Genomic DNA, 24,996 nt, shown 5'->3' with positions numbered 1-24,996 from the left:
ATTCCTGAGCCTTAGGTCCAGGACTTGTTTTGTGGATGTAATCGCTGGGATTGAGCTCCACAATAGCTCACACTGCTCATTTCACATTGGCACTTCCTTTGTGGTATTCTTGACTGACATCTCTAGACTTTACTCTTCATGTATTGTGGCTTTCGTTAAACTTGAAGCCAGGGCACACACCTCTGTAAGACAGCTTTCCACAGAGTGAATCCTCAACCGTTGGGAGAGAGATGAACAGGTGACTAAAAGGAACAATCAAAGCCAAAGTCAATACAATAGTTGTGACCCTGCTTCAGACACAGATAAGGAGACAGGAGACCCGCCCGTCCTCGCCATCCCCAGTTGACGTGTATGGACTGTGTGTATGGGGACAGTTTGCTGCTGAAGGAGTAGAAGGTTGTTTTGCTCATATTCATGTACATGTGAATGTGAGTGGCAGGCCACAGTAGGGGTCACTCAGTTCCTCTTACTAAAACAACAATTAGGAATGAGACGATGTCATTTGGCCTCCATACTCAATCAGCATAGCCACCTTAAGCAAAAAATAGGTACAATACACAACACCATGTGCTCATTAGTCTAAAGGGAAAACCCATTCTGTCTTCCTTTTTATTCACACTTCCCCGCGGCAACTTGACCTTTCCAAGCCTGGAAGAAAAGAGCCACAGGATGTGATTGTGGCCAGACAGGAGACAGTTAGAGAGGGGCCTCATTTAAGGACACTTAGGACTACATTAATGGGGTTAAGTCCAAGAAACAGATGGGCTTTGGTGCTAGAAGAATTCATAGGACTTGGTATATACCTGTACACTAAAAACCAGTGGTTCTTGTTCTTACTCATATTTTGTAGGTGACTGTCTATTCCTCCTCCGTGAGGGATTTCCAGATATCATTTCTAGAGCTCCTGTCCTCATTTTACTTACTCAGAAACAGGAAGGAAGCAGTCTCTGAGGCAGCAGAGTCACCAGGAGCTGTGGGGGTCGGATTCTGTTGTCTATGGTTCTTTCCTTGATCGTCTGCTATGCACACCACAGTAACAGTTTAGCGTCTGACTTCTTAAACATAAAAATATCTATCACTGTCATTCTGATGCCATTCTCAGCACCTCTGCAGTCTGTATAGGGACGGTGAACCTTTGCCACTACCACACAGACTCTGTGCACAGACTCTGGCCATCTGAATGGGCTCTGCTTGTCCATCAATTGAGTGGCAACTCAGAATTAAGGCCCATACAGCCTACTTTGTTACACTGTAGATCGCTGTGATTCCTTTTGGCCAGTTAATGGCCCTTTTTGTTTTAAATAAAGCGCAACCACAAACCGACATTAGTCTAAAATGCCCCATTCAGATCTTTTCTTAGTGACACTTATACCATTCTGATTTCAAGCTCTTGACTAGATTTCTGGGTTTGTTTTGTTGGGTCATTGAAAACTTTGAGTAAATGAACCTGCAGAATTTCTTGACTGAGAATCTGCCCTGTTTTTCCCTTTTTCCAGGTCTATTATTAGCAGAAGATTTTTCTGCATAGTTGGCACGCTGTACCTGTACCGGTGTATTACAATGTATGTAACTACACTCCCAGTACCCGGCATGCACTTCAACTGTTCTCCGAAGGTAAACGACTCCCCCCTGTCCTTTCCCAGCTTTGTTTGTTTCTCCTCTTGCCCTGGGGACCTTAGACCAAGGCCAAGATGAAAACTGACTCAGACTCACTTTCATCTGGAAATGTCTCTAAGCTATAGGACCAGACAGCCACACCCTTCTCAGAATCCCCTAGCCTCGCCAGCCCCAGCTTTGAACAAATGGGAGCTTTGCATGGGGATGGAGCTCTTGGCTTCCTGCCAGGCTGTTAACTGTGGTGCAGCTATGGGTGTGTTCTCCTCCCTGAGGTAGAGCTGTTTCCTGCAGCATGGCTTCCTTTCAATCCTTTCAGGAGAGCAGGGCAGGCGCACTCCTGGCCCCTGGCAGTCCTCTGCCAATTCATATAACACTGTTCTGGGAAGAGCGTGGGGCCGCTCATCTGCTATCTTTTCTGGTACCCAGAGGTTTTGAACCTATCCTTCTATTCCCAGATTCAAATAATCGTTACCTTAGAAGAGATTTTTTAGCTAGAAAAGCTTTTGAAATGTCATCCAATAGGAAAAGACTTAATTCTTTAACACATTAAAACTCTTTAGTGCAATGAGAAAAAAGGCTAAATTCTCACCTTGATTTCTTGACTTTTAATATATATTAAATATAAATATATAAAACAGATTTAATATATTTAATGTATATTATATATACAAAATGGAAAATACCATACTTTGAGAGCATTTGTCTGCACTGAACCATGTGCCGAGATAGCGAGATGCTTTTGGTTTCATCCCTTTTTAAGTCTCTCAGAAGGGCTTTAGAGAAGGAACTTCGATGTTCACTTTGGGGTTTTTTAATGGAGTCTTTCTGCTAGGGAGTTCTGGATCCTTTTCGTTTCCTTGCACACTTTCTCTCTTCCCAGACTCAGCAGCCTCTCACAGAGAGAAGGCTGGTTACTTTCCTGACTCTGTCCAAGGTTCACTGAACTCTGGAGAGCGGATGTCCCAAGTGTCCAGCCTTATCAGCAGCCCTTCTCTGAACCCTCTCCTGCTGTTCCCCAGTCCTTCCATGAAGCCAACCTCACATCCTGTTTTTATCCTTTGTGAAAACCCCCCCAAACCAACTTGCAGTGCCCAGATTGTAGAATTCACTCTTTATTTATTTAATATTTGGAAACTGTGTTATTGAGCGTCCAGCAACTCTTGTTAAGAGTCTAGTTGATAAAATGTTGTACACTGTAAACATAACAGTTGTGCTGCACACCTAAGTGCAGTTCAACTCTGTCTGTTTCATTTTGTTTTTTTCTAAGACAGGGTTTCTTTGTGTAGCCCTGGCTATCCTGGCACTAGCTCTGTAGACCAGGCTGGCCTCAAACCCACAAAGCTCTGCCTGCCTCTGCCTCCCCAGTGCTGGGATTAAAGGTCTGCACCACCTAGCTGCAGTTCAGTTCTTAAAAGAGGGGCTGGAGAGATGCCTCAGTGGTTGAGAGTACTGGCTGCTCTTCCAGAGGTCCTGAGTTCAAATCCCAGCAACCACATGGTGGCTCACAACCATCTGTAAATGGGATTAAAAAAAAAAAAAAAGCCTATATATTGGTTAAGTTGCCGCAAAGAAATAGAAAGATGTGGCTTCTGAAGATAAATCCAGGGGCAGCTTTTCCTCCCTGGTTCTAGTGCTGTGCCTTTGAAAGGGTGTCTGAGTCTCTACTCAGCCCTTCAAGTTTAGAGCTAGTGAGCTGTGGTTACTCAGAGTCATCAGTGTACTAACCACAATCCATGACTAAGAATAGCTCTCAGATTTTGTTGGTAGAGGCAGAGAGATAGCAGGCACGGCATGGAAACTAACCCAAATGTGTCACCCAAGTGCTGGCCGGAAATCCAAACTCGTGCAGTGATTCTGCAGGAGTTTTCTGTAACTCAGCATCTTAAAACGAGCAGGTGAGGGCATCTTCACACACCTTCGTGAACAGTAGTTAAAACCCAAGACTAATTTATTTTGTAGAATAAGAAAAAAGAATTTAGAACACAGCTTTTATTTCATTTTATTTTTTTAATGCTGGATTTTGTCCAGGGAATTCGACTTTTTATTTTGTTCTGGAATTTTCCTATGTATTTAGTGTAGAGAGACGAGTGTAAGGAAATCTGTTATACCCAATACTCAGATTCACTTGTTGTCAGACTTGTTGTTGGTTCATCTGTCTGTCTTTGGAAGTATTTTAAAACACATACCATACAGTGTCAGCATGATATCCCTGCAGAGGTAGCGTGTATCAGAAAACTGGGCATTTGATTGCGTTATACTCTTGGTAGTAACAGAATTGATACTTCTTTGATAGTGGAAGTTATCAATTCATGGAATTGGTCCACTTGTCTTGAAGGCACTTTTGATGGTCTATTTGCATTGACTCTCTACTTAACAGTTGCTTTGTCTGTCTGTCTGTCAGACTCTTTCTCCCCATGCCAGTAGAGTATGAATTGCAGACCCTTGGTCCTGGTGCTGCCCACATTCACCTGTTTACTGTGATGTTAGGTCACTTGCTGTTGTCTGCCCTCCATACTTCCTCTCGACAGGAAAGTTTCTTTGGATACTTGGTAAGGTTTGGTTTTAGCAGGTTTGGCAGGAACTCTTCATGGAGAGGTGGTAAATCTGTCTGAGTCCAGAGAGAAGAGCTGGAAAGGACCCTCAGGTGGCAGGTCAAGTCTGGGAATCGGTGTTCTGCCAGATAATGGAGTGGCCCAGTATGGGCCAGTGTCACAAAGGAGAGAAGAATGACACTCAGAGGCCTCAGAGACCAGCCCTGCCCACTTTAGTCATGAGGCGAAGGGAATCAGAATCAGAAATAGCATCATTGAAAGTCACTTGTTGTCAAAGATGTCTTCACCCCCAAACTGCCATCAGTCTCCAAGACCAAAGTGGGCGTGGTGCTGTCCTGTCCTTCCTCTGAGAACGGGACAGTCTGCATTAGGCAGCACTGTGTTTTAGGAACTCAGGTACACAGGATGAGCCAACAGAGATATAACTCACTGAAGAACCTTAAAACTTGCCTGGTTCAGGCTCCTACGTGATGGAATGAAATTAATGGAACCGTAAAACGATCACGATAAGTCATTAACCCTGAGGGTGGGAAGGAAACACCAGACAGATAGGAGCAGTGTTTGTTTATGGGGTCAAATGGCAGTAATTAGACAGAGGGAAGACAGGAAGGGAAAGATTTCAATGACTGGTTTTACCACTGGAATAATTGTAGGTGGGAAGGAAAAAGGGTTAGTGACTTTGGGAAGGACACAAGTACCTGGGAGACAGCCAAGTGGTAATATTTATGATGGCTAGGTTTGTGAGTCTCAGGTTGGAGTGAAAACCAGGGCTAGGAAGTAAATATTTGTAATTTATCATATTCTGGATGGTGGTAAAAACCTATAATATAGATGAAAAGTCCACAGACACAGAATATTCAGTGCTTATATAGTGAACTGGGTATTCAGGATCTGAGATCTTGTCAGGCTGATATTGGTAGGTTCTCTTAAAGTCTCACTTATTACTAAACTTACTGGGAGACAGTTGAGCTTTACATTAGCGCTCTGCTGAGTGAGGAACCTGGTTCCACCGTGGTGAATGGGGTTCCACATTCACCTCCATACTAGGATACCTAATACTTCAGGGTTCAAAACGGACACTTGTAAGAAAATGTTTGCAACAAATCTACGATGGTCATACAGGACTCTCACAGGAATGTAAGCACTTCAGCACTAGTCATGAGGTGATGACCAGTCAGCCTGCAGAGTAAGCCTCCCGTTAGATGTTGCTGCAACAGTGATAAGTCACTGGGAACAAGGAAAGGGAAGTGGATCTGCTCACTTCCTGAATTAAAAATAACAGTAGCACCTTCCTGTACTCATGCGGTGCGTGGGTGCCGGGCTTATGCTGGAGGCTGCCTAGTGTAGCCTATGGCAGTGTCACAGCGGCTTTTCTCCTAGAGTGTATATGGCTCCCCACCTCCCGTCTCCTATCATAGCTGTTTAGGATTTACTAAAGATAAATAAATAAATAAATAAATAAATAAATAAATAAATAAATAAATAAATAAATAAATACAGTAATGGTTGATAACCTTTGGTTTTAGGTAAGTTTGTGGTTTTGGTTTTGTTTTGTTTTGTTAACTCTTTTTTTTTTTTTTTTTTTTGGTTCTTTTTTTTCGGAGCTGGGGACCGAACCCAGGGCCTTATGCTTCCTAGGTAAGCGCTCTACCACTGAGCTAAATCCCCAGCCCCTTGTTTTGTTAACTCTTAGAAAAGAGAAAGTGCCCTGTCGTGCACACTCCCCAGATGTGCACATACAGTCCCATGATAACTTTTGGGCAAGCTGAACTGGCAGTGACTACTAAGCCTAAGCCTAAGCCACATGCTGGTTCTGTTGTGGTCTCTGTGCTGACCTTAGATTTCAAAAAGGAGATGACACCTCAACCAGGGCACTTAGCAGACAAATTTCACTTGAAGTTTTACTCAGGCCCTCAACAAACCAGGTCCCTGTGCGTCAGGGACCTTGCTCGTATTTGGGCCGTCTGACGCTGCCTATTGAATGGGACAGCTTTGGGAAGCCCTCCCCGTTTGGTTGTGTCTACTGCTGTCCCCTTGTCTCAGTGTGAGGTTCCCTCGGTCTTGCCGCTGTTTTCCCGTAGAGTTGGTGTCGTGGGCTCCTCGCCTTGGACAAGTGCATCCTTTCCAGGTGGCAGCAGACCCTGCTTCAAGGCGGTTGTAGGTAAACCCTGTTCTCGGGTGGCACTTGGAGTTTTCCACAAGCCCTCCACACTGACACACTTTGGTAGTCTGATTAGCCTTCGGCAGCCTTCTGAGGGCTTCAGAAAGAGCTGGTTCCGTTACCGAGGTAATTTGATGTCACAGAGTTAAATCATGTGGGGCACAGAGATGTGCTTGCTTTCCTCCAACCTTCTGTCTACTCCCATTTCTTACTGTCAGTATAATTTTCATTTTTGTTTTCATTTTTTTCTGTTTCTTGGATGTCGTTTTCAGTAACATACCCTATCCCAAACATTTTTTCTTTTCTCTCTGTTACTGTTCTGTCTTTTCATTTTTAGGATCAGTGTAACAGCAATGTAAATTTCTCTTTTAAAAATTACTTTTATTGTAAATTAATTTTATAACAGACACACTGAAAGTATGTACTAGAGGGAAATTTTTAAAATTCGCATTTCAATGAAAAATCCTTTATGGTTATTTTTCTCACAAATCTAACTCTAGTATCTGTACATTTGTCACTCTTGTTGCAACTTGTATTTGACAAGTTCTCTTTGCAACATTTTCTAGATCCTTGGCATGTCCAGTTTCCTTACTGAGAAAGTGGTGTCACTTGCTCGGATTGCAAGAAAAATGTGGAATTGTTGGTGTGAGTTCAGTTGATTAGAAGGGATGATTTCTCTGAGTAGTGTCTCTGGAGAACCTGTCATGGGTGGTTTCTCACAAATCTAACTCTAGTATCTGTACATTTGTCACTCTTGTTGCAACTTGTATTTGACAAGTTCTCTTTGCAACATTTTCTAGATCCTTGGCATGTCCAGTTTCCTTACTGAGAAAGTGGTGTCACTTGCTCGGATTGCAAGAAAAATGCGGAATTGTTGGTGTGAGTTCAGTTGATTAGAAGGGATGATTTCTCTGAGTAGTGTCTCTGGAGAACCTGTCATGGGTGGACATAGTTTTGAATATTAAGGTCACACATTGCAAGTGTTCCATCCATCCTCACCCCCACTCCCTAGGCCTCAGCGCTAAGGGTCCTGTGTGACCTAGCAGGTCACTCCCTGGCCTGGCCACTCCTTCCGGTATGGATGTGGGGGTTCTGGTTGCCATGGAAGCACAGGAGAACAGCCACTGCTCTGGGCATGCATGCAGCTAGAGGTGTGTCAGCGCCCAGCGAGGCTCAGAGGGACAGAGTCTGCCAAGCGGAAACAGCAAGAAGATGGGCAGAAAGGGACCCTGCAAGGGAATTTAGAATAACTTGAGGTTAAGGGAACACGGGTGTCTGGTCCTCTGATCCCAGTGGCCAGAGATGAAGTGAGGCAGGCAGACTGTGGGCAGATTTAAAGGGCCCCAAACCCTTCTTCTGAGTTTGGATTTCCAGACCTTCGGAAGCCAGGAAAGGTTTTGATGTCCTGACAGTTGTTTTTAGAAATACATCTCACTAGTCATGCAATAGGACATTTGGGTGAGGGAGACATAGACCTCAGTTGGTGCTGAGCTGTGTTATCCTTTTTCATGTTCACCCATGGTCCACAATGACTTGTCCTCATTTAGTTCTCAAAGCAATGAGTGGAGCAATGAGTGCATCCAGTTCAGAGGCATGTGGCTCCGCCCAGTGTTTCAGAGTAGCTAGGGGACAGACATGTGGCCACACATCTGTCATAGGGGATGCTTGTCCATGGTTGTGTAAATGACAGGTAAGGGATACCTAGACCAGGCCCTGGGGGAAGGGAGACACACGGGGAAGGCGAGGAAAGCCTTACAGATATTAGGAGTAATGCACCAAGAAGAGGAACGGCATTAACTGGGGGCTCCAGAGAGCCACAGAGGAGACTTTACCTACTGGCTCAGGGTGCAGCAAGGTGGGCGTGTCTGCAACTCCCTGGACACACGAAAGGCCATCAGCGAGCACTCTAAAATATCAGGCGGTTGTGCTTGGGAGTGCCTCCCCCCCCAACCCTCCCACCCCCGGCTGTGTTTCATTTTGTGAAGCTTTGTTTCCTGCTTGGCAATGCTGAGGTTCGAGCCCAGGGCCTGTCACCTGCTTCTCTCCCTGAGCTGTAGCCTCAGTCCTCAGTGGTTATGCTCGAGACAGTTTAAGCATAATGATATCAGATTGTAATAAATCAAAAGGAGCTTTATATAACTCCAGAGACACTTTAGGGAAAAATTAATAAATGTAAAGGAAGTAGAAGATGACTATTTGGTAGCCATCGAAGAAATAATTAAAAAATTATATCCCATCATGGGTGTGCACCGAAGCTATTAGGTGAAGGTTAAGACCAGTAATACTCACACAGCTTTTCAGAGTCATGTTCTTATTAATTATAAAGAGGCAAAGGTAATATGTTTAGTAGAGAAGTCTGGCAGGCTTTGCCATGGCCAGGTAGTCAGACCGATAGCAGACAAATGGTACAAGGGCTTCTTCAGGGATGCATGGAATAGAGACCACAGCCATTTTGTTTGTTCTGCCAACAGCATTTACTTTGGATTTAAGCATTCTGCAGCATTCAGAGACTATCCAAGAATGGGGATGAACTTGAAGGCGTGAAGATCACAGAAGAAAACCACCCAGAAGAGCTGTGGTGGATACTGACAGCCGAGCCTGTCTGGTCACCTCAGCGCTGGTCCCTGAGCTCATCCTAGATCAGCTGGGAAAGGGAGATGGAAATGTTGTTGGGGATGTTGAGGGCTCGGAACAGAGAGTATCAAGTGTGATTGGAGTTGAATCATTGTAGATTTCATGAGCCTGATTACAGGAGAGAACTTCTTATTTTGGAATTTGGAGTGTGAGGTATTATAGTACGTATTCTCATGACACAGAGGGAAAGAGAAACAAGTGTGGTAAAATCGGCAGAGTTGATGAAACAGTCAGAGTTGATGTGCCAGAATGAAGGGCTTCCTTATTCGTTACACTGCTCTTTCCATATAAAACATTTTAAAATAAAAGCACGGATACATTTTTGTAACCTCTACTCACTAACTAGGTTGATTAGAGGGACTTGAACACTCCCACTCCTGAACTTAGAGCAATGTCATTTTACTAAAGGGACATTTTGCTTTAAACACTGTAGTGTGGGTAACAAATCAGAGCTGATCTATATTTAAGGTTTTTATGAGGCCTTTGGATACTGTCCCTGTTAAAGCATGTGAAAAAAATGAATGCTTTTGGCTGGAGTAACAGGAGGCTAGTGGCAGATTAGTGTTTTATTGCTGATGTTGCTTGGAGACCTCCACCCACCCAAAAGCCTGCTTAATGGGGAAATTGATGCAAACATTTGAGAACGGGGAAGGGCCAAGCCCTCCAGAGCCAAGTGGAAGTAAGCCGTGTAGGAGGAGGCAGTCCAGCGAAGCCTTTCCTGCTGAGAAGTCATGGTGGCTAGAGTGTGTTTGTAGAGGAAAGCTTGTCTCTGCTGGGCTGGAAGAGTCTGGGTGTCTCTTGAGTGATCAGGAGACGGTCACAAATGAGCATCCCGCAGGGCTGCTGATTCAGGGAGAGCCATGTCAGTCTAATGGCATTGAGCCTGAGCCCCCTCCACAGACCGCCTTACTTCTTAGTAGTGACACCAATCTCTGTAATGTCAGCAATCACTTTGAAAACAAATCGTGCCAGAGGCTAGAGTCGGAGAAATGATTCCCACTGGGTTAAGTTAAAAACTGATGTTGGGTGCAGGATATGCAAAGGGAAAAGCAGGCAGTAGACAGAAGAGAAAGGATCCAAACACATTATGTGCACATATGAATATTAAATAAAGTGGTTTGTCTGGGAAGAGAGTTTCAAGACCAAGTGTGTCTGTGTGGCCCTGGATGTCCTGGAACTTTCTCTGTAGACCAGACTGACCTTGAACTCAGGGAGTCCCACCTGCCTCACTGAGTGCTGGGCCTAAAGGTGTGCACCACCACCACCAGACTTAAAGTATTTAAAATAAAGGCTGAGGTGGATTTGTGCTCATTGCTGTCCCTATAAAATGTGTCTGGGGAGCCAGTGAGATGGTTTAGCGCCTGACAGCATTGTCATCAACCTGCGTTCCGTCGTCAGAGCAGTGGGAAGGTGGAAAGAAAGAAGCAACTGTACAAAGTTACCATCCAGCCTCCACGGGGGGTACCACAGCACACGCACGCACAGCCTTCCGCAGCCATACACACAATTATAGTAAACAATAAAGAATATTTGTAAGCCAGACACGATGGTGCATACCTATAAGCCAACACTAGGGAAGGTCATGAGTTTGACGCTAGTCTGGACCACATGATAAAAACCCGTCTCACACACGAGTAAAACCTCTTAGAGACCAATGTAGCATACTATAAACCAGGAGAGCGTGAACCAAGTTGAGATCACCTGGTTTTAAAAGGCATAGGGAAAGGTAAAATTGATTCAATTTTATTAGAATAACAGCAACGGATGAACCTGGAATTGTTGCCCCCTTGCTGTTTCAGAAGGTGTTTACAGCTATTGCACCTCCTGGACCTCGAGTAATTTGGGTCATAGATCGAGCCCTTAGATCTGATCCCCATCAGTGTGTGCATCCCTGGGACCAGTCAGCAGCCTCTGCTCACTTCCTGTTCTGCCAGATGGACAACATGACATCATTGTTAACCAGCAAACAGGCTTCGGATGGTACGATGAGACAGTTGATGGGGAAATCCCTTTAACTTTTAGAATCTCCATGTACAGAACACATGGTGCTTTATTCTGTAACACCACCCTACAGCGTCTTTTTGCTGCCCAACAAGGAGATGGAGAGACAGCAAGGGGAAAGTAGGAATGGCAGCTTTGAGCAACTCCTTCCTGCTGAGGAATCTAGAGGAATCTACCCTTCTGGCTGTTTTATTTCCCAGTAGGGCCTAACGAGTATTTCCTATCTTCCTGTTAATTTGTAAGTATCCATTCTTGGTTTTAGACAGCAGTCTGCCCATCAACACTCAGGAAATGGCTTGCTTTACAGACATTTGGGACGTCGGCTGGGGGAGATCAAGTTTGTGGCCTTCTTGGTGGCAGGCTGCTCAAGGCAGGAAGATGAGCTACTCTCATCTGTCCCTGCTGTGTGGTCCCTTACCTGCCCTGCTGTTGGTCTGGGTGTTTAAGAAAGAATTTTTGGGGACATGTGGTCAGTAATGAATTTTCTGTTTGGGAGGAAAGACTGTCATTTAGGAACAATACACTATAATTTGCCAAAGTAGGTAGATTCTATGAACAGATGGTTGAATAGCAGTTTTATAAGGACTCCTTGGCAGATCGGGATAGTAGGAATATGACATTGACAGTGTGCTCATACTTCTGTGAGGTGCTTAGGCTCCTGCAGGAAGAGGTATTCAGTATGGATTCAGTGCTTGGTTTAATCAAACTCTGGGGTACTGGAATGGTGGTTGGCATAGTGCTTTGCTAATAATGTGGTTGTGTGTTGTTTAATGACAAGGGTATGTTTTGGTGTATGTCACCAGGTTGATTCATTCTTATGCAAACTCCATACCCCTGAGGTTCCTTCTGTGCTACAAAGTAGCCTTATAGCACATGACTGCATTGAACATTAGAGGCGAGTGTAACCGGATTTCAGTATGCATACATCTAATCATAAAACGATACAGTACAAACTATAAAAGATCACTGCCGGTGCAGCTTAGGGAGGACCAGGAAGTGAGCATGAAGTCCTGGGATATGAATGTATGCTGCTGAAGGCCTGATGGGTACTGCACAGGTAGGCTGTGCTACATTTATAGACTTTTTCCTCAGTAATAAATTGACTTACTGTAACTCTTTATAAACCTTTGATATTAGTATTCTTCTATAAGGTTACTTACCTTAAAATACATTATAAAACTGTACAAAGATATTTAAGATACATATTAGCTTAAGCCTACAGCAGATTCTTTATAGACAGGATTTCTTCACCACTCTATACAGAATTCCCTCATCACTGCAGGCAGGATACCCTCCCTCATCACTGCACAGAGGATACCCTCCTTCACACTGCACACAGGATCCCCTCCCTCACACTGCACACAGGTTCCCCTCCCTCACACTGCACACAGGATCCCCTCCCTCATCACTGCACACAGGCTCCCCTCCCTCACACTGCACACAGGTCCCCTCCCTCACACTGCACACAGGCTCCCCTCCCTCACACTGCACACAGGCTCCCCTCCCTTACAGTGCACACAGGATCCCCTCCCTCACACTGCACACAGGCTCCCCTCCTTCACACTGCACACAGGATCCCCTCCCTCACACTGCACACAGGTTCCCCTCCCTCACACTGCACACAGGATCCCCTCCCTCACACTGCACACAGGATCCCCTACCTCATCACTGCACACAGGATCCCCTCCCTCACACTGCACACAGGTTCCCCTCCCTCATCACTGCACACAGGTCCCCTCCCTCACACTGCACACAGGCTCCCCTCCCTCATCACTGCACACAGGCTCCCCTCCCTCACACTGCACACAGGTTCCCCCCCCTCACACTGCACACAGGTTCCCCTCCCTCACACTATACACAGGCTCCCCTCCCTCACACTATACACAGGCTCCCCTCCCTCACACTGTACACAGGTTCCCCTCCCTCTCACTGCACACAGGCTCCCCTCCCTCACACTGCACACAGGTTCCCCTCCCTCACACTGCACACAGGTCCCCTCCCTCACACTACACACAGGCTCCCCTCCCTCACACTGCACACAGGGTCCCCTCCCTCACACTGTACACAGGTTCCCCTCCCTCACACTGCACACAGGTTCCCCTCCCTCACACTGCACACAGGTCCCCTCCCTCATCACTGCACACAGGCTCCCCTCCCTCACACTGCACACAGGTTCCCCTCCCTCACACTGCACACAGGTTCCCCTCCCTCACACTGCACACAGGTTCCCCTCCCTCACACTGCACACAGGATCCCCTCCCTCACACTGCACACAGGATCCCCTCCCTCACACTGCACACAGGATCCCCTACCTCATCACTGCACACAGGATCCCCTCCCTCACACTGCACACAGGTTCCCCTCCCTCATCACTGCACACAGGTCCCCTCCCTCACACTGCACACAGGCTCCCCTCCCTCATCACTGCACACAGGCTCCCCTCCCTCATCACTGCACACAGGCTCCCCTCCCTCATCACTGCACACAGGATCCCCTCCCTCATCACTGCACACAGGTTCCCCCCCCTCACACTGCACACAGGTTCCCCTCCCTCACACTATACACAGGCTCCCCTCCCTCACACTATACACAGGCTCCCCTCCCTCACACTGCACACAGGCTCCCCTCCCTCACACTGCACACAGGTTCCCCTCCCTCACACTGCACACAGGTCCCCTCCCTCACACTACACACAGGCTCCCCTCCCTCACACTGCACACAGGGTCCCCTCCCTCACACTGTACACAGGTTCCCCTCCCTCACACTGCACACAGGTTCCCCTCCCTCACACTGTACACAGGTTCCCCTCCCTCTCACTGCACACAGGCTCCCCTCCCTCACACTGCACACAGGTTCCCCTCCCTCACACTGCACACAGGTCCCCTCCCTCACACTGCACACAGGGTCCCCTCCCTCACACTGCACACAGGGTCCCCTCCCTCACACTGTACACAGGTTCCCCTCCCTCACACTGCACACAGGTTCCCCTCCCTCACACTGCACACAGGTCCCCTCCCTCACACTACACACAGGGTCCCCTCCCTCACACTGCACACAGGGTCCCCTCCCTCACACTGTACACAGGTTCCCCTCCCTCACACTGCACACAGGTTCCCCTCCCTCACACTGCACACAGGTCCCCTCCCTCATCACTGCACACAGGCTCCCCTCCCTCACACTGCACACAGGTTCCCCTCCCTCACACTGCACACAGGTTCCCCTCCCTCACACTGCACACAGGTCCCCTCCCTCACACTGCACACAGGTCCCCTCCCTCACACTGCACACAGGATCCCCTACCTCATCACTGCACACAGGATCCCCTCCCTCACACTGCACACAGGTTCCCCTCCCTCATCACTGCACACAGGTCCCCTCCCTCACACTGTACACAGGTTCCCCTCCCTCACACTGCACACAGGTTCCCCTCCCTCATCACTGCACACAGGTCCCCTCCCTCACACTGCACACAGGCTCCCCTCCCTCATCACTGCACACAGGCTCCCCTCCCTCATCACTGCACACAGGCTCCCCTCCCTCATCACTGCACACAGGATCCCCTCCCTCACACTGCACACAGGTTCCCCCCCCTCACACTGCACACAGGTTCCCCTCCCTCACACTATACACAGGCTCCCCTCCCTCACACTATACACAGGCTCCCCTCCCTCACACTGTACACAGGTTCCCCTCCCTCTCACTGCACACAGGCTCCCCTCCCTCACACTGCACACAGGTTCCCCTCCCTCACACTGCACACAGGTCCCCTCCCTCACACTACACACAGGCTCCCCTCCCTCACACTGCACACAGGGTCCCCTCCCTCACACTGTACACAGGTTCCCCTCCCTCACACTGCACACAGGTTCCCCTCCCTCACACTGCACACAGGTCCCCTCCCTCATCACTGCACACAGGCTCCCCTCCCTCACACTGCACACAGGTTCCCCTCCCTCACACTGCACACAGGTCCCCTCCCTCACACTATACACAGGCTCCCCTCCCTCACACTGCACACAGGTTCCCCTCCCTCACACTGCACACAGGGTCCCCTCCCTCACACTGCACACAGGTTCCCCTCCCTCACACTGCACACAGGTCCCCTCCCTCACACTATACACAGGCTCCCCTCTCTCACACTGCACACAGGTTCCCCTCCCTCTCACTGCACACAGGCTCCCCTCCCTCACACTGCACACAGGCTCCCCTCCCTCACACTGCACACAGGTCCCCTCCCTCACACTACACACAGGTTCCCCTCCCTCACACTGCACACAGGTTCCCCTCCCTCACACTGCACACAGGTTCCCCTCCCTCACACTGCACACAGGATACCCTCCCTCACACTGCACACAGGTCCCCTCCCTCACACTGCACACAGGTCCCCTCCCTCATCACTGCACACAGGCTCCCCTCCCTCACACTGCACACAGGTTCCCCTCCCTCACACTGCACACAGGCTCCCCTCCCTCACACTGCACACAGGCTCCCCTCCCTCACACTGCACACAGGAAAGCCCCCCCCCACACACACACACACTATCACTGTTGTTTGTCTCTCTGTTTTGTCCCACTGTAGCGTTGGTTTCAGGTAGAACTGTCATCTCCTACTCTTACCTTTACTAGACTTGGTGTGAAAAATAATGATCTCCTGGCCCGGGCCCAATTTGGACTCCTTTTCCTATTTCCTTTTCATTCTTAACTAGATCATGTGTAGCTCTTTCTGCATATTTTTCCCTTTTACCAGAAATGGAAATACCATTTCTTTTTCTGAGATACTTGTTTGTTTTTTCCTGCACAGTCATCTCAGCCTCCCAAGTGCTTAGACACCAGGCAGCTACATATAGGTGATGACTTCATCTGGTTATAATTTTTTGGTTTGAGGGGACAGAGTTTCATGGTAGGCTGGCCTTAAATTAGCCAAAAATGCCCTTGAGCTCTGATACTCTCTGTTATTAATTTCCTGCTGTGAAAAATGAGAACTTCCTATCATCTGTACCTTCTTCTCCCTTCACCCTGCCATCTCTGGGACATAGAGTATCTTGTCCTGTCTTCCTCTGCAACTCAGTAGAGAGCACTTACCGGGTTACAGCTCTTCACCCCTAAGCTGTGTCCCTTTCCTGTAATTACTGTACGATAGTTCGTTTCCCACAGAGCCAGTACTTGCCTTGTGCTTTCTTAAGTAGTTCTCTATATATTTATCCATTCTCAACTTAAGCTTTATAGTCAAACGTCTTGGCTAACCCATGAGTTGCATGCCCTCGAAGACTTTTTGTGACTCCATGTTAGAGCCACCCAGCTCTGTGGCTTTCCTTTGTTGCCGTCCTAGAAAGGCCTGCCTCTTCCTTTCTCTACTTATTACCTTGCTTTGTAGAATGCATCCTCTGCAGGTCCTGGATAAGGATACAGACACAGCAAACAGTCTAAAGTCTGGTTTGTTTTTTTTTTTATCTTTATTAACTTGAGTATTTCTTATGTATGTAAAAGAGCTTTAGTTACATGGCTAGATCTAAAACTGGAAATCCTACTGCTTAAGAACTTGAAGCCCAGCCTCCTTCCCCACCCCTCATCCCAAAACAATCTTTTCTTCTAGAGTGCTCTCTAAAAGTCATTTGCATATAGATCTTTCATCTAAAGCTTGGTTTCAATCTCTGGGGACTTTGGCACAGCAGCACTCTGTTCTGATGTGCTGTGACATAAGGCTTTTGGTGTAGGTCCACTTCCTTCTGTTGTGCCGAGCGTTAGGGACGGTCACATCCGCTTTGTGGTCTGGCAGCTCTGCTCTGCCAAATAGAAATCTTAATTGCTGTTTTGTAAAGAAATTATAATGAAACACGCATTTCCAAAGCTGGGATATTAGCAATTAGATGTTGAAAAGGGGATTATGATGATTAAATTGGCTAACTAGACTATAAAAGGATACTGCTGGGACTAGAGAGGTGGCTCAGTGGTTAAGAGCACTTGTGGTTCTTATAGTGTTTGACTTTCCAGCACCAACATGGTGACTTAGAATCATAAATAACTACTGTTCCAGGGGCCCCTCTTCTGACATTCAAGGACACCAGGCACGCACTTGGCAGACACACACACACACACACACACACACACACACACACACACACATATATATATGCAAGCAAATCATCCATGCACATAAAATAAATAAATCTATGAAAAAAGTTTGATGCAAACATTTGCATGCCTTCTTTGATGGAGCAAACACAGGCTGCAACACAACAAAGTGAGTCATTTAAGCCATCCATTACCTGGGTATCCAGCCCAGACTTGCACTGTAGACAGCTAGATTACTTTATAAGCCTCTCTTACTAAAAGGAAGAGTAGTCAGTGTTACCTGTGTAATTTCAGAGGCTGAAAGGGCATCGTTTTGAGTCCCTTGTTCCGTGCTTTTGATCCACTGGCCTCCAGTTACTTTAGCTAGTGACTCAGAACCACTATCTCTCGGGCACACATGCGTTTGCTCAGGATTTACATTTTCTTTGTCCAAAGTAGAAATTACGGTAAATCAACCACAAATTCTTTCTGGTTTATCATAGTAAAACAAGTTGGATTGAGGCACATGGCTTAGTGGTAGGGTCTAGCATGCTTGAGGCCCTGGGTTAGAATCTCCAACCCCAGACCCCTGCTGAAATGTACTATTGAGAAAATTCTAGAGCCAAATATGTGATCACTAGCACTGAGTGCTTTCCAGGGTCTGGCACAAAAATGATAAGCACTGTGTGCTTGCTCGATGAGGAGTATTGATTGCATGTGTCTTGGAGGAGCAGAATACACAGAATAAGCAGGAATGATAGCAATGGTTGGGGTGGACTAACGACGGATCTCCCTTTCTCTCTTCCTCTGTAGCTCTTTGGAGACTGGGAAGCTCAAGTGCGGAGGATAATGAAGCTCATTGCTGGAGGTGGCTTGTCCATCACGGGCTCGCACAACATGTGTGGGGACTATCTGTACAGTGGACACACAGTCATGCTAACGCTCACCTACCTGTTTATCAAGGAGTGTAAGTCTAAACGCCTTGCTTTGCCACTTCTCACCTGCCACGCCCCATGGTCTTTTGGAAAATGAGTTTGGGGAAAGCCCCTTAAAACAGTCTGAGGCCTGAGGAAGCTGCCTTATCTGAGGAAGGCCAGGAAAGCCCTTGGCTACACCTCTAGACAGGGGGTGCCTTGTTTGTGGATATCAGCTATAATGTTTGGGTGGTTTTAAATGTATGCAAATAGAATCATTTACTCAGTGAATATATTTGAAAAATCCTGGCAGGAGGTTTCTGTCCGCTTTGGTCATTTATGTTCCCAGATGAAAAGCACACACAGCCTTTATGTTTTTAGATACACCTTAGGCAGCACAATAGCTGGGCAGTTGCCTGCCCTCCACGCTGTTAGAATCTGCCTTCCTAACAATAACCCCGAGTTATCACTTGCTATGTTTCACTGTTCCATCAGGGCTGCTCTTAGCGCCAGTTGGCCAGCCCACATGGCCACGTTTTCTTTACTCCTACCCCATGCTCTCTCTCTCCCTCCCGCACGTTCTTCTTCCAAGGTGGCTTCTTCCTTCTTTCTCCCTCCTGTTCACTCTTCTAGGCCCACCAAAACTCAGCCCCACCTATCTCTCTTCTGCCAGCTATTAGCTGCCGGACTCTTTATTCACCAACCAGAATTAACTTAGAGGCAGGGTCTAAGGCAGAGGCTACATGCAGACTCCCAGGTCTTGGGTCCCCACTTAACATTACAATAGATAATAAAAGAAAACCTCAACATTTACATATATGTATATGCATATATGTGAGCGCTTATATGTATATATATGTGCATATATATGTATTTGTATGTGTATTAGTATATATATTTGTATATTTGTATATATATAAATATATATGTTGGTTGCATTTATATGTGTATTATCTTAATTAGGGGTTTATTGTTTTGATGAGACACCATGACCACAGAAACTTTTATGAGGGAAACAATTTAATTGAGGGCTGCCCACAGTTCAGAGGTTTATTAGTCCATTACAGCCGTGGTAAGAAGCAGGGTGGTACACAAGGCAGACTTGGTTCTGAAGAGTTAGGTAAGAGTTCTACATCTGGACACACAGGCAGCAGAAAGAGCTAGTGAGTCACCAGGCCTGATTCGAGCTTCTGAAACCTCAAAGCCTGCCACCTCATGTGGTTTGAATATTAAAAAAAAATTAAATATAAAATAAAATAATTTGAATACAAAATAAAAGTATTTGAATACAAACAACCACATGTAAACATGTTCTGCTCTTTTTTACTCTCGGGTTGTTTTGAGACATGAAACCTGGTTCATTCACTTTTAATTGCTATTAGGATTTCAGCCTTTTAATGAACAACAGATGATTTATTTCCCTGGAAAATTCAGTTATCCTCAAAATGTTACTGTTAGAAGTTATTCGGTGAGACAGTCCCCCTGTATGCAGTCCCCACGGAGGGTGATAAGTGAAAGGGGAACACAGAGAACAGACATACCGCAGTCTGGAGTTAGGAGCACTGTAGCTCCTGGACGTGCGTCTGCTGGGAGCTGAGTCAGCGTGGTCATGAGAAAGAAAACGGACAGAGAAGTGGTGCCAAGGTCAGAAGGCACCCTACGCCACAAAGCAGAGCCATGGCTTCCGTCTGCAGCAGATGGGGTGCACTTAGAGTGGTTGGGAACAAGGGAACAGTGTCATCTGATGTTTCCTTCTGAGAAGTAGCTTCAAGAAGTTCTGGTGAGAGCAGGCTAGACCAAGAGACAGTCATGCATAGGAGGTGAGGCTTGACCTCACTCTTGGGGAGAAGTGAAGGTATGGAAGGAAGAACTTGGTGACAGGACAAGCAACACAGAGGAAACAGGAGCAGGCAGGCTGCTCAACCCTGTCTTTGAAACAGAAGTAAAGGAACCATTAAGAAGTGGGATGTTCTGCAGGGGCCAGGAAGGGAGGGAGGCAGGCAGGCAGGGAGGATAGATGCCTCGTGTTTGTTTACTGTGTGATCAACTACAGGGCATCTGACCTTTGTACCACAATATAACCAGGTATAGGGAATGGAAACATTAGGGTTCGATTGCCATAGGCCCTTGGGAATAGGGTGCTCGCCCCCTACTGGTTGTCACCTGAAATTGTTTATCATGTTAAAATTGTACTAGACCATTGGCACCATGCTGTACTGGGAAACTAGGAGAGCTAGCAGGAGTCATAGAACTCTGATTTGGGATCCTGGAACTCTCAGCCCCCAGCATTCTGACAATGGAGAAAAACGTTTAATTTCTATGTGTCTTGTTTCCTCATCTTTAAAATGAGTCTTTATTTCCTGAGTGGGAAGAGGCTATAAAAAGAAAACTAAGTGACATGCATGGATACTCAGCGAGGTTCACAGAAAATGTGTAGTAGCTGTTCTTGGTGTATTGTTAAGGTATGAATATGAGTGGCTGATTCCTGCCCCCAGCGCCCAATTTTAAATTGCAAAAACAACCAAAGGGGAAAAAACCTCTTTCTTCCTCTTCCTTCTGATCCCCTCATGTTTTTCAGTTTTCACCTTACAATATATATATTATATACAATGTATATACAATATACAACTCTGTGATGATAGCCCCTCCCCCCTTCTGGCAAGGGTTCTCCCCACAGAGGCGGGCCTTTGCTTACTGGTTTGTTGTTCAGACATCTCGAGTAGCAGCCGTCCAGGGAATGGTAGATGCACCCTGCCTGAGTGAATGACTGTTGGACCCCTCGAGAATCCAGTAAAAGTCAGCAGTTCCTTCTTCCCTGAAATGAGGACAATAGATCCATTCAAAGCTTTCTCTGAAACCCCAGGCCCTCTAGCCCCCTTCCCATTGAGAATGTGGAATAGAAATCTCAGAGTCGCTCAGATGATGTGTAGGTGGGGAACCTGAAAGCAGGATGGGGTGATCGCAGCGACTATCACTGCATGGTCCGTGTCTAAGCATTTTTGGCACAAACATGAGCTAATCGCCAACGAACATGCCAAACTGGATGGGGAAAGGACCATGAGGTTTCAACTCTACACAAAGAACTGCGGCAATGGAGTAAAGATGGGCGCACAGCGGTCCTCCCCAGGGAAGAACACAGCACCAGACTGCCGAGTGTCAAACCACCAGCCCTGAGAACAGTGCATACAAGGGATAGAATATGGACTCCACGGGTTATAACTAGGAATATGTTCATATACAGACACATGTATGCATGCAATAACTATCACTGGAAAGAGGCCAGGAATTGGAAACAGAGTGGGAAGAGATACATAGGAGGGAGAACTTGGAGGGAGGAAAGAGAAAGGAGAAAACACTAATTCAATTATAGTCTCAGAAATATACATTTAGAAAAAGCATCTGTGGCACAGTAGGTGTTGGATTTACATAAGGCACTTAACCTCAGTTTATAGGCTACGTTTAATTAAAGGCATTGGACGGCCTAGGGAGAGAGCTCGGTGAGTAAATTGCTTGAGGTACCAACCTAGCAATGCATGTTCAGCTTCTTAGCACGCACAGAAATACCAGGTGGGCGTGGCAGCACGCCTGTAGTCCCAGAGCTGGTGTGGGGTGGCGGGGTCCTAGGAGCGAGCTGGGCGGCTGGACTAGCTAACACCCTCGAGACCTTCGGCGGCAAAGAAGGGTAGCGCAGTCAAGAAAGAAACTAGTCAAGCTCTGGCTTCTGCATGTGAGGCATACATACACACATCAGTGTCTATAGCCACACAAACATGCATACACACACTGCACGTGTGCACATAAAAGTGCCAGTGGAGCGTCTTTTACAGATGGAGCTCAACACGCTGACCTGTGCACATTTGGTCATAGTCACCTTTTATGTTACATTTCTGGTTTTATGAAACAGCTTATAGCCCCATATAAATCACTGCCGCTAGTCATAGTTCATTTTAAAAGCCATATCCTGCTGTCTCTAGTTATAGAGAAACAAAAGGTCCTTTAGATTGCTGGCCCATGTAATGGGCTTTCAGGGGGAAACGTGTGAGACGGTTGGTCCTCCAGAATGGCAGGGGCATGGGTGAGTGGTATTTAGAACCAGGACTATTGCAAATGTTTCCTCTTCTAGATTCCCCTCGGCGGCTCTGGTGGTACCACTGGATTTGCTGGCTCCTCAGCGTCGTTGGAATCTTCTGTATTCTCTTAGCGCATGACCACTACACTGTGGACGTGGTGGTAGCATATTACATCACCACAAGACTCTTCTGGTGGTATCACACGATGGCCAATCAGCAAGTGAGTCACCCCCTTCCCTTTGATCTAAGCTTCTCTCGCCCCAGGCTTGGCGCTGCTGGCTGAGGCCAGAGTTCAGAAGTGTTGGAAAGACTGGAAATGTATGGATCCTTCTCACAGTTTCCCTCTCTTAGGAGTCCACTTGTGGTGGTGCTGGCTTTTATAACACCATTCCTCTGCAGAGTCAGCTGTAAAGTGTTAATGTAATTGGCCCAGATACTGCTTTCTTCTGAAACATAGACACCCACTGTCTGTGAAAAAAATATTCTCTAAGCCGGTCTCTGCACTTAGGGTGCATTCCTAACCTCCTTTGGTTATGATGGGGCCGTCACTAGTTTCATAGTTACATTTAATTAAGTTATTAAATAAATTTTATTTATTATATTTATTTATATGTGTTACATTATAAAAATATTATAAATAGATTATATATGTATTCTATAAGAGCACAGGAAGTTAAGATCCAAGGAGAGTGAAGAAGGGCTGGCTGAGATATTTAATAGGCACAGGTTGAGGGAGTCTCAGTTGCCCTTGCTCTGCTGGCGTCTGCTGTGTCCAGGGTATAGTGTGGTGAACTCAGTGAAGCTGGGCTGTGTGGGTGGGTGTGGGGCAAGTCTTTGAATTTTAACATGGGAAATATTTTCAAGGAAAGATAAGATTAAAGAGACATCTGTGGTCTTTGCTTTCCTAGGTGCTGAAGGAAGCTTCCCAGATGAACCTCCTGGCCAGAGTGTGGTGGTACAGGCCATTTCAGTACTTTGAAAAGAACGTCCAAGGGATTGTACCTCGATCTTACCATTGGCCCCTTCCCTGGCCGGTAGTCCACCTTAGTAGGCAAGTTAAATATAGCCGGCTGGTAAACGACACCTAACAGCCTCGCCGCCTAGGGGAACGAACGAGGAATGGTCCGAAGTGCTAAGAACTCCGTGAGAGAAGACGCCATAGAGTAACCACCTCCCCTGCTATCTCTCAAGTTACCTTGACTGAACCCATTGAGTTATCTGCTCAGCACTGTGATCTTTTTTTTTCTCTCCAAAGGACCCGCGTTGGACAACAATAAAGAAAATTTACCATATCATGCACTGTACACATTTCCTGTTGTTAAGCTTGGGGCTTCTATACCGGGCAGCCACCATGTCCCTTGTGTCATCCAGCCGCGCCACCGTGCGCGTCTGTATCCTAAGCGCTGGCCTTTCCAGCCACATCTGGAAATAAAGTGTGTTATTTTCTTGGGAAAACATACTTTTCATATATCTCTCGCCCCAAAGACAGGGCTGTAAGCCATTTTCTAGTAAATGTCTCTATGAAGGGTCCTATTTGTCTGAATGGGAGTTGACTCAGAATCTCTGCCAATTACACCGAGGCTCGGCTGAAGACGCTAGGTGCAGAGAGGTTTGGTACCTGGGGTTTTATACAGTCAGCAGAGATGGTGTATCAAAAAGTGCAAAAAAGGATTCTGTTATAAAGCGATTTTTCTAAGTATTTCCTAACTTTATTTTTCAAAATGATGTTATGAAAACCAAATTTAAAGATTTTTACATGTCACAGAAAAGAGAGTTAAACTTTAAAGATGCTTCTTGGGAGAGAAATTTGTCTATGTTTCTAGTGCCTTTCTTGTCTTGATTGTATGGTCGGTTGGTAGGCAATCTTAAATGTTTTTATTTATTCCATGAAAATATAAATGTATGTATACACTACTAAATTTCGCATTTATAGCTAAATTAAAGCGAAAGACTGCTAATGGTTTGAAAACGGTTTTGAACTGAAGAACAGGGGTATGAATTAGAGTCTGCGTCTATTCACATATTGTGAGCAGACAGCACTGACAAGTGCCACTGAAATTCTTCTATGGATTTGGTAGTTCGGTTTTAACTACTCAATAAAAACAGCCATGAATATTTTTTTTTAAAAAAGAGAGTTTCGAAAATGATCACTTACCTGAAACTTGAAAGCTATAAATTAGTTATCCACACTCTCATGACAGGTTTGCTGGTGGGCAACAACAGCAAAAAGAGAGCTATTTCTTTACAATATATTTGTGCAGAAAGCGCATGTAACTCTGAGTTTTACTCCTGACATACGTATGTTTGGGGAAGTATTCTACTCTATACTTGCCAACGTGGAGAACAAAATAGTTTTCTAAGAGTGAAGAAGTATATATATATATAAATATAAATATAAATATAATATCCTTTCTGTATTTTATGTGCAGCAGGATTACCTTCTGTAGGTTTCGTGTGTGTGCACGCGCGTGCAAGAGTGTGTGTATGCGCGTGCATGTATGTGTGCGTGTGTGTGTGTGCGTGTATGTGTGCGTGTGTATGTGTGTGTGTAGTGTCTACTCACAAGGTGATATTTGTATTGTAAAACAATAATGGTGAAGGAAATAAAAAGGCTTTTAAATTTTTGTTTGTTTTAAATCTTTGTAAAGTTATTATTCCAGAGAGTATACTGATAATCTTACAACTTACCTAAATCATAAATTAATCAAAATGCACTTTTTAATAAAAACTTATACTGAAAGTCTGTGGCTATTATATTGTGTTCATCTTCACAGAAATCATGAAGCTGTTAAATCAATGTAGGAAGCCAGGCCTTGGGATCTCTTCAGAGCTTGCCTCGCCCAAGTCTTTATTTATTATTCATCTACCTCTCCAAGCAGGACTTTTAAAACGTATTTTTTTTAATTGTCAAAAGCCCCTAAAGGTTTTTGTTTCCCAGTATGTAAAAGGAGCCACAGATAAACGGAACTCAAGCTGTCACCATTGTTTGCCAGTAAC

The 24,996-nt window shown here is 46.1% G+C and overlaps 1 protein-coding gene across 37 annotated transcripts in view; it reads left to right on the top strand.

Annotated features, from left to right (window-relative positions):
• The window catches only part of Sgms1 (sphingomyelin synthase 1), a 271,205-nt gene extending 246,466 nt beyond the window's left edge, over nt 1-24,739 (top strand). For 28 of the 37 annotated variants that reach the window (XM_063265797.1, XM_063265725.1, XM_063265790.1 and 25 more), the window contains 4 exons: nt 1,497-1,614; nt 17,829-17,982; nt 22,053-22,219; nt 22,908-24,739. In XM_063265797.1, coding sequence (XP_063121867.1) covers nt 1,497-1,614; nt 17,829-17,982; nt 22,053-22,219; nt 22,908-23,087 — 619 coding nt within the window. In that variant the 3' untranslated portion in view covers nt 23,088-24,739. Of the gene's footprint in view, nt 1-1,496; nt 1,615-8,801; nt 9,042-10,763; nt 10,945-17,828; nt 18,013-22,052; nt 22,220-22,907 lie in introns of those variants that run through there. The other 9 variants (XM_063265822.1, XM_063265816.1, XM_039081014.2 and 6 more) reach the window with 3 other exon arrangements.
• Nucleotides 24,740-24,996: the final 257 nt, after the last annotated feature.

The sequence above is a fragment of the Rattus norvegicus genome, chromosome 1, assembly GCF_036323735.1.
Source record: "Rattus norvegicus strain BN/NHsdMcwi chromosome 1, GRCr8, whole genome shotgun sequence".
Lineage (NCBI taxonomy): Eukaryota > Metazoa > Chordata > Mammalia > Rodentia > Muridae > Rattus > Rattus norvegicus.
This window is presented reverse-complemented; position numbering and strand designations above follow the sequence as displayed.